At 39.7% G+C, this 13,960-nt stretch overlaps 1 protein-coding gene across 1 annotated transcript in view; it reads left to right on the top strand.

Annotated features, from left to right (window-relative positions):
• The window catches only part of LOC134798990 (adipokinetic hormone/corazonin-related peptide receptor variant I-like), a 70,094-nt gene that overhangs the window by 24,954 nt on the left and 31,180 nt on the right, over positions 1 to 13,960 (top strand). Inside the window, exons 3-5 of the mRNA XM_063771415.1 lie at positions 3,358 to 3,463; positions 5,946 to 6,035; positions 11,153 to 11,267. Coding sequence (XP_063627485.1) covers positions 3,358 to 3,463; positions 5,946 to 6,035; positions 11,153 to 11,267 — 311 coding nt within the window. The remainder of the gene's footprint in view (positions 1 to 3,357; positions 3,464 to 5,945; positions 6,036 to 11,152; positions 11,268 to 13,960) is intronic.

Raw genomic sequence — 13,960 nt, forward strand, 5'->3', positions numbered from 1 at the left:
GCACACTTGTCTTTCCCATATTTCTCTATGGGGCTGAAACCTGGACGCTGAAAGCCGCTGATAGGCAGAGGATCGGCGCTTTCGAAATGTGGTGCTGGCGCCGTATGTTAAGGATTCCTTGGATAGCCCACCGCACAAACGCCTCGGTCCTCAAAGAACTCAGAATGGAGAACACCCAACGTCTGTCCTCTATATGTCTACACCGTGTTGTTACCTACTTTGGCCATATCGCACGAAGAGGGGCCAACAATTTAGAAAAACTAGTGGTCGAGGGTAAAAGACCTAGAGGACGAAGTCCAAAGATATGGTCGGACCAGATCTCCGAACAGCTGGAGCTACCTGTTACCACCGCCCTCCATCAAGCCACAGACCGAAAAAGTTGGAGGCAATTTATAAAGCGCAAGTGGAGTCACGATCCTCAGCAATGGGGGAGCGATTAAGAAGAGAGATATGTTGGGATGATAACCAGTGCCGATGGTTGCACCGCCGAGATACGCCGCAGAGCTGGCATGGCTAAGAGTACTATATGGCTAACTTGGACAAGATCTGGAAGAACAGAGGTATTCGACGTGCAACTAGAGTTAGACCGTAAAAAGTCTGCAGCGATTTTGATAGCCCACGCAGTGCGTGTCATTTTAAACATCAAACTTCTATGAAATTATGACGTATAAATAACACTTACACTGCGTGGGCTATCAAATCCGCTGCAGACTTTTATTGGTGCGACTATATGTAAAGTGCGCTTGGTACGAGCTCTCGTCTTTTCAATATTCCAGTATGGTGCCGCAAAGTGGAGCCTCAAAAAGTGTGGTGTGCAAAGGTGCTTTTGAGATGTGATGTTGACGAAGACTGCTGCTTCTACCTAGGACAGCTAGAAGAACAAACCCCTTAATTCTTAGAGAGAATATTGCCACTCGGCTATCCATGGGCGAGCCCTTAGATTCTTCGGACATAATTATTATGCTGTTTCCAACGCATAAATGGATGAATGAATGAATGAATGGCGAATGGCAAACATGCTCGGAGTGGAGCATGTGTGAGATGGTCGAACGTTGTGAAGAAGTGTACAGATGTACAGTCCACACGGCTTATGGAGACAAATTACATCTAGTGATCCTCAGCAATGCTCAAACGCAAAAAAGCAATGAAAAAACGAGGAAGAAGAAGATACATCTCAGTGAGCCTGGTGCTTGTACGACAGGAAAACCATTAAAGGAAGACATAATAGCAGTCGGTATGTCTAGCAAATTTCAAGGATATCTGATGTTCTATTTCGTTAAAGTACGTCATTTTAAAAATACGATAACATATGGAAAGCATAAAAAAACGGAGAGTTACAGATCGGATCGTAGGTCATTGGGACCAGGTGACCGCTTACAGCAAGCCAGTTACTAGGGAAATCAAGTTATTATACCTATCCTATATTAATTTACAAACTCTATTTTACTCACAGCCTATTCATAACTATACGTAGATTACGTAATTCACTTACCAGCAACCTGAATTGATCAAATTTTCAAGAAAAACAACAAATTAATGATTTTTCTTAAGGAACCTAAAAGTCAAGGTCACGCCGATTTCACGCCGAAAACACGCCGCCGCCGCCGATTTTTTGGCAAACGCCGCCGCCGATCATTTTATAATCGGCGCACACGTCTACTACGGGGTGAGGAGGGATTTTGTGTATATCGGTAAATTTATTAAATGGAACTACCCAAAATCATAAAAAAAACTAAAATACAAAAGTCCGGAACATTTATTTATTATATGTACCATTCAGTTTACATATGTAAAAATAGTGAATAGATTCAGGCGTTGCGTTGCGGAAATCCATATATTAATTAATATGTAAAAATAAAATGTTATCGAGGTTTGAATGTCAGTTTTCTCCCTACTCACCCCATTTTACGGTAGGTACCTACTTACGTAGAAATAACAGAATAAGTATAGACGGTCAAACAAATCTTGTCAGTAGAAAAAGGCGCGAAATTCAAATTTTCTATGAGACGATATCCCTTCGCGCCTACATTTTTCAAATTTGCCGCCTTTTTCTACTGACAAGATGTGCTCTACCAACTATATGTAACATTTTTTTAATACAGTTGCTCAAAAAGTGCCACTTTACGTAGCTGTTTAGCGTTCGCAAAGTTGTTATTTGCGAACTAGTGCTTTTTTCTTTTCTAGCTTTTTTAAATTTAATTCTGACCTTAACCGATACGTTTCACGATACGTCACACCAAAGAGTTTGGATGTTCAAAAACTTTATATATTTTATTTTGCCATTAGACATTACGTACAAAAAGTATTGTTACACGATATAAAGTAAATATTTATTTGTATAAATAAATATATAAATAAAACGTTATAAAATATATTCACTAAAAAAAAATTATTATTTGGCTGAATGGAACTATCATTGCCACGTTGGCTGACGTTTTTAACAGAAAAAAATTAAAATTAAAAAGTAAAACCGGCGCCCGCCATTTTCACTTGAAATTTATTAGTTGTATCAAAATAATGATCTTAAATTGCAACTGTAAGAGTGTTATTGTATGAAATGAGTTAATGTGATTAATTTTGGCAATTTAAATCAACGCTAAACGTAGTTTATAGTGCTGAATATCATTCAAGATCAAAGAAAAATTCGTAACTGGAAGTGCAATGCTCATGTTACCAATATTTGTGTTATAGTGATTTATTCGCAAATTGAAATGTACTATTTTTCCTTGACCCGCGCTCTGGGTTTTTCCTGGTGCAAAGGCTGTCCATCGCAATTCAACGCGGTAATGCAGCGAGTGTGATGGGCACCTCTTTGCACCGGGGGTATCGCCGGGAGGCCTCTTTCAGAAGTTTTTATATTCCTTGTTTTATTTTAGATATATATATTTAGGGTTTTTAGTTTTAATTTAGTATTATTCATAGATGTATCTAGTTCATGAGTTATTTATTTGTCTTTTTACTGACTTTTTCAATGAAATAAAATTTGCACACAAAATAAAAATATGAAATTTTTTACTTCCGAAAATGCGGAGATGTATTTTTGATCGAACTTACCGATTAGTTTTTTTTTGTGGTGAAACCAAGCCTTTAACTGTTTTTTGATAAGTTAATTACAGACAATAAAATATGACATTGATGCATCAAGGCGGTTTGTTAACAAGGGCCTACCGGGAAACATGAAAATCGAATTTTAGTTTTCTGCCTCTTTATCGCTCGAATGTACAAGTGTGATAGAGAGGTTAGATAACGAAATTTCGTTTTTTTTTGTTTCGCAGTAGACCCCCAGATTCCGATGGATTGTGGTAGTGGCGCCCCCTACGCAGAGTTTCGCGTAATATTCCCAATGGTTTTCAACAGGTTCTTCGCGGTGCTGTACCCACTGCGACTGCCTGCTGCCCGAAGAAGGAGCAAGCAAATGCTCTACTGCGCGTGGGCCATGGCCCTCGCTTGTAGTTTACCTCAGGTAAATTTACCTAAATATATTTTTACCTACATAACTCGACAAATGAAAGTTGCCCTTTATTTAAATAGTTCCCACAAATATTGAACGTGATAGACACACGAGTAGAGTGTGGCTAATAGGCATGTTGTTCAATCCGCTACTTATTAATGTGGACGCAATCTATCGAAAGCGGTTTATGTTGAGAAGTGGGTCAAACATACGCGGAAACAAAAGTTGTTTCTTTCATCCTGGCAAGTAGTTAAGAATGGAGCCATCTGCCCGATTCGAACTAAGATACCTACGTCAATTAATAGATCTATATGGATAAGATGTGTCAGTGTCAAAAGAGACGTTTTTGTTTGAAGAAACGTCACATTTGATAGTATATCTTACATCCATACATATCTTATCCATATCGTTTCTAGATGTAGGTATTAATTAATTGACGTATCTTAAAGTTCGAATCGGGCCGTGATTTCTGATTTGTATCATCTTATCGTCAAAGTATAATGTCGTTTTGTGCCTTGGGTATTCAAAATAGCCAAACAACAGCCACAGGAATAGCAACAGGGAGTGGAGTAACAGCCTTTTAGAGAGACCCCACACTAGCGTCTTTTGAGCGTCTGCGTCTAGTCAGCGCTATGGAAAATGGCGTCGCTGAGTTGCGCCAACGTTGCGTCGAGCAGCAGCCATAGAGTTGGCTAGACGCCGACGCTCTAGAGACGCTAGTGTGGGCTGACCCTTAAGAGGTCTTGAAACCCATAATAGGTCCTGGTTTCATGACTTGGCCCGAAAATGGGCAATAAAACACATGCGCGATGAGGGTCGCCTCGGCGCGGACCATCAATGTACTTTTATTTGTCATAAAACTCATAAATGTGGACAATCGTGCCGTTCAAGGATCAGGTTATAAATAGCCACGAGCGACGCTTACGCTTCGCTAGAATCTAGATAATATAATTCACAGATGTTGCTTAAAGGATGACTCACGCTAGACCGAGCCCGGGCCGGGCCGGAGCGTCCGGCCCTACGTTTTCTATGGAAAGCACCACGTGATCACCGATCTGCCGTCATAGAAAATGACATGTCGGTGTCGGACGCCTCGGTTCGGGCCCGGCCCGGTCTAGCGTGAGTCATCCTTAAATAATCTGTAAAGTATCAGAATTTTAAGGATTAGCAAGTAAGCAGTTGCAATTACAATACCGCCTCAATTTCGGGCAGGCTGAAAACCAGCACTGAAACCACGCAGTAAAGGCACTTCTAGCACATTAGCTGGGACCACAAAACAAAGAAGTTACTCATTCTTTCTTCCGTGGCTGAGACTGTCCTATTGTCACGTAACTCACGTAGATGTAATTGAGCTTATTTATACATATATTGTCTAGGTTAAGAGTGTAAAAATAATTGTAATTTATAACCTTTGTTGTGGCAATAAATGATTTATCTATCTATCTACTACAACATTCCTAACCTTGCTAAAATCGTATCAAGATCGTATTTTCCGGTTTAGTTACTATTTACTTTCGAACTTCCAATTTCCTGGAACACGTAATTGGCAAACCCGTAATGTCCAAGAATTTCTATTTGACCGGATATTTATTAAGCCCGATCACTCCATACGTCGTAACGTATCGATGTAGTTATAAAAACTTATATAACCATAACACGTGTCGTTTGGGTCTTTCGGTCATACACAAATGTAGCTTAGATTTTTAGGGTTCCGTACCCAAAGGGTAAAAACGGGACCCTATTACTAAGACTCCTCTGTCCGTCTGTCTGTCTGTCACCAGGCTGTAACTCATGAACCGTGATAGCTGGACAGAAATTTTCACAGATGATGTATTTCTGTTGCAACTAATACAAAAAAAAACAAAATAAAATAAATATCTAAGTGGGGATCCCATACAACAAAGGTGAATTTTTTACCGTTTTTTGCGTAATGGTACGGAACCCTTCGTGCGCGAGTCCGACTCGCACTTGGCCGGTTTTTTTTAGCATTATCGTCAAGTAAACGTAAAGCATTGTAAATGAATTATAATCTCTTGGAATCATTTGTTTCTACATTTTTATTTGTTTGTGCAATAAACTTTAGTAGAAGTTTATTAATTAGAGCGGTTTCGCACTACGTCCGATCCGAATCCGGTCCGAACCCGTGAAAATATGGTCTGTAGTAACCGTAGAACTATTTCTATGGTAAGTTACGCACTAGATCCTTTCTCCGTCATCCGATTTCTTTCCGTCATTCTAAAATTCTAATGCGTTAGTTCTACGGCTACTACGGACCATATTTTCACGGGTTCGGATTGGATTCGGATCGGACGTAGTGCGAAACCGCTCTTATTCATAAACGTCTACTAAAGTTGCCAAGCCGATAATAATCGTTTGTCCCTTTCCGACGTATTAGTATGATGTAAAGGGACTAACGACTATTATCGGCTTGTCAACTTTAGTAGACGTTTATGAATAAGGGGGTAAATGAATAAATAAATCCACTTTGTCCCAGAGCGTGGTATTCAGCGTGAAACAGCATCCAGTAGTCCCCGGGTTTTCCCAGTGTGTCTCCTTCGAAGCGTTCAGCTCGCCATACCAAGAGGTATAGTGATATTCAAAATAAAATTAGAAGTATCGAAGTATGTAATGGTGCAGAGTGGCCATTTAGACTGCGGGGTAATTTAAACTAATCGAAACATCTTCCATGTTTTACATTATTAATAGATGCTAAATCGGGATTTACTCGAGCGTCATACAGACCTATTGGAATCGAAATATTAGATGATAAGAAGAGAAAAAAGTTATATAAAGTTTTTTTTCCAGCGAGCCGGAAAGCGTCTACAAATTTTTTTAAATTTCGGGAGGTTGGTGGAGGGTTAAAAAATCGTTAAGCAGTTTGTGGGTTTGGTCGTTTATGTCCACGTAAATAATGCTATATTTTTTCTATAAATTAAATAACACTTATTTGTAGGCATTTTCTTAATCTGACGAACACAAGTTTGACGCCTAATTTTTACATTGTAACCGTCAGATTAAGGAAATGCGTGCAAATAATTATCAGATTTAGTAATAAGATAAGATAAGATGTTTATTTGTATAGTCATGTACATGGGATGTTATTACAGTTATACAGGAAGCTTCCATGACACCCTGTCAGGGCACACAAATTTTCTTATATCTAGCTTAATACTAAAGTACATTACAGGCCATGCATGCTATTATTATGTCTAATAGTTTGAATTAATGTATAATTAATAATTAGTCAGAGTGAATTTCGTATTAAGTTGAATGTCAATGTTAGTTTGATTACAATTTTTGGTATAAGTAGTGCGGCTAGCTTTCATCATTTAAAAAGTTATCCACTGAGTAATAGCATTTTTGTATTAGGAAGGTTTTTAGTTTTTTGTGAAACAGTTTGTCATTTGGTTCCAATTTGATCTCATCGGGTATTTTGTTTACTACTTGGATACATACGAAATGGGGCCCGTTTCTATAGATGGCTAATTTAGAGCTTGGTGTTTTTAATTTGTTTCTATACTGGCTTCTAGTTTTGTATGTATCCAATTTAGCTTCAAATAGATCGGGGTTTTTCCTAGCAAAGATAGCGGCCTCCATTATGTATATTCCCGGAAGTGTAAGTAGCTCATATTGTTTGAAAAAAGGACACACAATTATAACGTTAATTTGGACTAATATTACCAAATCCACAATCTGCTTAACAATTTGTTGAACCCCCCACCAACCCCCCACCAACCAAGGGCTCAACATAGATGGCTAAAAGGGGTAAAGTGAGACTACACGGGGTAGCAAGATATCATTCATATCTTAATCTGACGCGCTCGAGTAAACACAAAAATCCCCTCTTGGGCTCCCCTACCATTAACTAGAGTGCCATATATGTCCAGATGGCGAAAAAGATGTGTGTGACTCTAGTTAATAATGTAAAACATGGAAGATATTTCGATTAGTTTAAATTACCCCGCAGTCTAAATTGTCCCCCTGCACCTTAATTTAAAGACGTTTTACGTCAATGGAAGGACAAATACTGGCGTATTCTAATTTTAATTATAGGATATGAATTTGATCTGAATTAGATATGGATCGGATCTGTCAGTGTTAAGAGCGCTATTACATTTCGGCGTTGAGCGAGTTTAGGTATTTTACGCGCTGCGGCAGTCCGTGCGAGCTCAGTATGCCGATCCCTTCTGCCACACTCGCACTACAATGATGGATTAAACATTCTTGATCCTTCGCGAAGCATATTGAAATCAACCATAACAACACTAACTGTACTTAACTTTTAAAGTTCTAAAACTGTTATTTGGTAAGTACGAAAATACTAAATGCAGTGCAAATGTACATAGGGGCTGTTCATAAATTACGTCATCTATTTTTGACGATTTTTGACCTTCCCCACCCCTCAAATCATCCAAAAATCAAGCTTCGGATGAATCTGTTTCCTCCTACGTCATGTTACCATCATCCGATGTCCAGACCCCCCCCCCCCCCACTCCTCCCATTTGAAACGACGTAATTTATGAATAGCCCCATACTCGTACTTATGAAGGTATATTACTCGAAAGAAATTATAGGTACCTACTCGCTTATTTACATGTTTCGTCATTGCATTTGGTACCTATAGGTTGTAAAGTTTGTATCAACGAGGGTTTAAAAACGAACTGGTACTGAGGATCTGATGATGATTAAGGTGGTCACGGATACCAATCAACCATGTAGTAACATGATTAGGCTCGTTTGATTCGTCTCAACAAGATCTTTGACACTGAAGATACACAGGGTCTGATGATGGAGCTGGAAGGTGGCCACGGGTACCAGTCTATCATGTAACTAAACAACTTCGTGTTTGGGCTCGTTTGATTCGTCTCAACAAGATCTTTGACACTAGGTGATACTCAGAGTCTGATGATGGAGCTGGAAGGTGGTCACCGGTACCAATCAACCATGCAACTAAACCACTTCGTGTTTAGGCTCGTTTTATTCGTTTCAACAAGATCTTTGACACAAGATAGTACTCAGGGTCTGATGTTGGAGCCGGAAGGTGGTCACCGGTACCAATCAACCATGCAACTAAACCACTTCGTGTTTAGGCACGTTTTATTCATCTCAACAAGATCTTTGACACAAGGTAGTACTCAGGGTCTGATGATGGAGCGCGAAGGTGGCGACGGGTACCTGTCTATCATCATCAGCTCCATCATCAGACCCTGAGTAGTATCTTGTGTCAAACATCTTATTGCGACGAATCAAACGAGCCCAAACACGAAGTAGTTCAGTTACATGGTAGACTGGTACCCGTGGCCACAGTCCAGCTCCATCATCAGACCCTGAGTACTAACTTGTGTCAAAGATCTTGTTGCGACGAATCGAACGAAGCCAAACACGAAGTGGTTTAGTTGCATGGTTGATTGGTACCGGTGACCACCTTCCGGATCCATCATCAGACCCTCAGTACTACCTTGTGTCAAACATCTTGTTGCGACAAATCAAACGAGCCCAAACACGAAGTGGTTCAGTTACATGGTAGACTGGTACCCGTGGCCACAGTCCAGCTCCATCATCAGACCCTGAGTACTAACTTGTGTCAAAGATCTTGTTGCGACGAATCGAACGAAGCCAAACACGAAGTGGTTTAGTTGCATGGTTGATTGGTACCGGTCACCACCTTCCGGATCCATCATCAGACCCTCAGTACTACCTTGTGTCAAAGATCTTGTTGCGACAAATCAAACGAGCCCAAACACGAAGTGGTTCAGTTACATGGTAGACTGGTACCCGTGGCCACCTTCCAGCTCCATCATCAGATCCTGAGTACTATCTTGTGTCCAAGGTCTTGTTGAGACGAATCAAACGAGCCTAAACACGAAGTGGTTTAGTTGCATGGTTGATTGGTACCGGTGACCACCTTGCGGCTCCAACATCAGACCCTGAGTACTATCTTGTGTCAAAGATCTTATAGAAACGAATAAAACGAGCCTAAACACGAAGTGGTTTAGTGGCATGGTTGATTGTTACCGGTGACCACCTGCCGGCTCCATCATCAGACCCTGAGTACTATCTTGTGTCAAAGATCTTGTTGAGACGAATCAAACGAGCCTAAACACGAAGTGGTTTAGTTGCATGGTTGATTGGTACCGGTGACCACCTTCCGGCTCCATCATCAGACTCTGAGTATTATCTTGTGCCAAAGATCTTGTTGAGACGAATCAAACGAGCCCAAACACGAAGTGGTTTAGTTGCATGGTTGATTGGTACCGGTGACCACCTTCCGGCTCCATCATCAGACCCTGAGTACTATCTTAAGTCAAAGATCTTGTTGAGACGAATAAAACGAGCCTAAACACGAAGTGGTTTAGTTGCATTGTTGATTGGTACTGGTGACCACCTTCCGGCTCCATCATCAGACCCTGAGTACTATCTTAAGTCAAAGATCTTGTTGAGCCGAATCAAACGAGCCCAAACACGAAGTGGTTTAGTTGCATGGTTGATTGGTACCGGTGACCACCTTCCGGCTCCATCATCAGACCCTGAGTACTATCTTGTGTCAAAGATCTTGTTGAGATGAATAAAACGAGCCTAAACACGAAGTGGTTTAGTTGCATGGTTGATTGGTACCGGTGACCACCTTCCGGCTCCATCATCAGACCCTGAGTACTATCTTGAGTCAAATAAATACATATAGAATGTCAGGTCGTTTCAAATATTTTTAATCCTGTCCGGTAGTTTATTAAACTGTACCATTATAAATTATAATACTATAAAAACAGTGCTAGGATCAAAGTCTCTCGTTGCGGTTTACACGCACACAGTATAGCGTTTTACACGGTGCCCGCCGCACACAATGATAAAAAACCTCGTCGTCGCCGTTGAAAATGTGCGGAGCCGACCGACACACGTCCTGCCTCTACAAGCTCTGCCGCGGCACTGAGCTGGCGCAGCGCGCGTCATCGGTAATATAGAGTAGTTTTCAAAAAATTGCCAAAAAATTATAGTAGCATTTCATAAACACTAATGTATACCAACAGTATAAGCAAACGTTGCAGATTGCTTGAGTATGAAAATGACTTCGATATTAAGTAGATTTTCGTAGGAATTGACACTTGTTTCGGAGAGAAAATCGAGTTCGTTTTACTTTGATTTTCTCTTTCTCAAAGGTATGTAGGAAAAATATAGTTTGATATGCCTAAAGTACAGGGTATTAGTAATACAAAATAGCCAGGTTTAGCAGAGTAAAATTCTCAACATTTCCAAATAAGAGCTCGCCATTCAGTGCTTCACGGGGTTTTTCGGAAACGACCATCAGAAAAAAAATCATTACTAATTTAATAAGTCCTTTTTCTAATATTTACAACGATATTTATAAAGATAAGAAGACGCTTTTACTGGAACAAGTACTCATTGTTTCTAATAATGAGCGCAAAGTCCTGAATTTCGTCGACTAGTATCATCAATTTTGCATTATTTCGACTTTTCTTGTAAGAGCGCTCTTAAAATTGACATTTTTTAAACCCAAAATGTTTCCTTCCAAAAATTCCTTCTTATCGAACCGCACCAAGGTCGGCTCGACAGTGCGTTTACTGTGCTTTCAAGATTTTAGCTTGTCACCGACTTCATATATATCAGTTCCTAGGGATAATATTTTGTTTTATCCTTTTTATGACTGTTTTTAAAAAGTATTTTAATTATGTGCCGTTTAAACAGGTGGCATACAACGTGTTCTGCCTGTGCGCGATGTACTTTCTACCACTAGCTGTCATCACCGCCTGCTACGTGCGCATCTTTGCTGAGATACACCACAGCAGCAAGGAGATTGAAGGTGAGAACCACAACAGTAATCCAATTAAAATTGTCAAAAATGACAACAAAACTTATAACCCATGGTCAATATTTTGTAAAGACTACCGCGAATTCCAAACATTTGAATTATTTTATGACCCGTAGGATAAAGATTTTATGAACCAGCCTGTTGTACAGATGTGTCCTTGAAACATCACTACACCTTATAAAGGAAACGGCCCGATTTGAACTTTATTAATATTATTAATATTAAGAGGGCCTGGCCCTCTGTCGCTGCAGCATTTTCCATTCCAGCCTATTCTGGGCTTTCGTTTTTACTTCCTGATATGAGTGGCTACAGCACCATTCTTTTATCTGTGTCATGTATGATATTCTGGGTCTTCCTCTTCCTCTTTTTTCCTCAATTCTGCCCTCCAGTATGATTTTGTTTAACCCTTCGTGTCGGAGTATGTGACCTATACATTTGGCTCTACGTTTTTCAATGACGTGCATTATTTGTCTCTTCACTTTTGCCTTCTCTAGAACTTCAAGGTTGGTGCGCTTTTCTGTCCAGCTGATTTTGAGCATCCTTCGCCAACACCACATTTCGAATGCTTCTAGACGACGGCGGTCTTGTGTTGTGATGTTCCAACTTTCACATCCGTAGAGGGCGGTGCTCCAAATATAGGTTTTGATTAAGTTTTTCCTTATGTTTATGTGGATTTTGCTGTTGTAAATATGTCTATTTGAAGTAAAAGCTTTCTTTGCCATTGCTATCCTAGTTCTTATTTCTTTCTCGCTTCTGCCTCTTTCTTCGATGATGCTTCCCAGATAGGTAAATGTGTTTACTTGTTGTAGTCTTTCCGAGTTGAGAGCGATGTTTACTCTGGGAGAATTGGTTTTGCTTGTCACCAGAACCTTTGTTTTCTTAACGTTTATTTTAAGGTTATACTTTCGGAAAATTTCGTCCATTTTTTGTATATTTACTTGGAGCGTGTCTTCTGTGTCTGCCATGAGAGCAATGTCATCGGCAAATCTGATCCAGTGCATAGTTGTTCCATTGAAACTTATTCCTTTAGTGCACTCTTTGATTTCATGCATAGCTTCCTCTATATATAGGTTGAACAGCAATGGCGATAGACTGCATCCTTGTCTTACTCCCCTCTTTATATTTGCAGTTTTAGTTACATCATCTATTGTTACTTCTGTCAGTTGGTTCTTATACAGTTCTACAATTATTCTCCTGTCCTTCCAATCTATGTGTTTGCGTTTCAGGAGGTCAAAGAGTTGGTTCCATTCAACATTGTCGAAAGCCTTCTCTAAATCTACGAAGCTGATGTACGTGCTTTTGTTAAGGTCAAGGCGTCTTTCGATAATATTGCGTAAAGCCAGTATGGCTTCCCGAGTTCCTATGTTTTTCCTGAACCCAAACTGATCGTCGCTAAGGTTTTCTTCTACTTTAGGGTAAAGTCTGTTCTGTATGATTTTTAGGAGAATTTTTGAAGCATGTGACAGCAGACTGATCGTTCGGTAGTTTCCACATTCCACTGCGTTACCTTTTTTTAGAAAATTTGAACTTTAAGATACGTCAATTAATAGATCTAGAAACGATATGGATTAGATGTGTCAGTGTCAAAAGTGACGTTTTTGTTTGAAGAAATTAATTGACGTATCTTAAAGTTCGAATCGGGCAGAAAGTCTCCCGCCGCGTCTGTCTGTTTGTGTGTGTATATTCGCGATAAACTCAAAAACTACTGAACGGATTTTCATTCGGTTTTCACCTAGCAATAGAGAGAGAGTATTCTTGAGGATATATGGTTTAGGTTAAGTGATAATCTGTTAAGGTTTTGTGTAACTCCCCATACAACCATTTCCAGTCGCCGTTACGACGCAGTGTTGACACATCTTGTGTCGACACCGTCTGTTTCGGTCACAATTCCAGTCGCAGAGTCGTCGCCGTGTCGACACAGTTACCAGAAATGGGGAAGGGTCGACACATGACACAAAGTGACATAAAGTGTGGTCGCCGTGTGCACACATTGTTTCGGGTTTGCGACTACTTTATGCCAAAATCATTCGTTCATTCGTTCATTTTGTTCCTGTCAAATGGAAACTGTCAGATGGAAAAATACTTAAATAAAAATAAGTGACATTAATACGCCATCTCTAAAACGGATTACAAGACGTAATTATATATTGTTTGCATTTATATTACAATATGACTTAAATTATTATGGGGAATTAAACTGCTCGAGTGATTTGATAAACTAAGTGTAATATAATCAACGCGCCACCACATTGTTTTAGTTTAGCCGGAAATGAAATTGTTTACTTCTCAGTGCCTGTGTTCATAACTATATTATTTGAAGCATTTTTAGTACTTCGATGCGTATACTATACTTAAATAACAGAAATAACGCTTTACATACTACGAAACTTGTTAATTATGATGTATAAATATGGTTTAAGGCTGAGAAATATTGCAGTCACAAAGTAGTTGCAATGTTTCGACTTTGTGTCGACTCTGTGTTGACACATGACACGCGCTGTCAAAAGTAATAACAAAGTTACTGGTATGTTACTGGATTTGCAAAATGGCTCCTTGTGTTGATTTGTTTTCAGATATTCTCAAAGTGTAAAAATGCCGTGGTCAGAGATGGGCATTAATCGATTAACTGTTTATTCGACTAATTAATGGAATAAAAAAAGTTAATTCTCAAATTTTAATCGCGA

This window comes from Cydia splendana, chromosome 17 (genome assembly GCF_910591565.1).
Source record: "Cydia splendana chromosome 17, ilCydSple1.2, whole genome shotgun sequence".
Lineage (NCBI taxonomy): Eukaryota > Metazoa > Arthropoda > Insecta > Lepidoptera > Tortricidae > Cydia > Cydia splendana.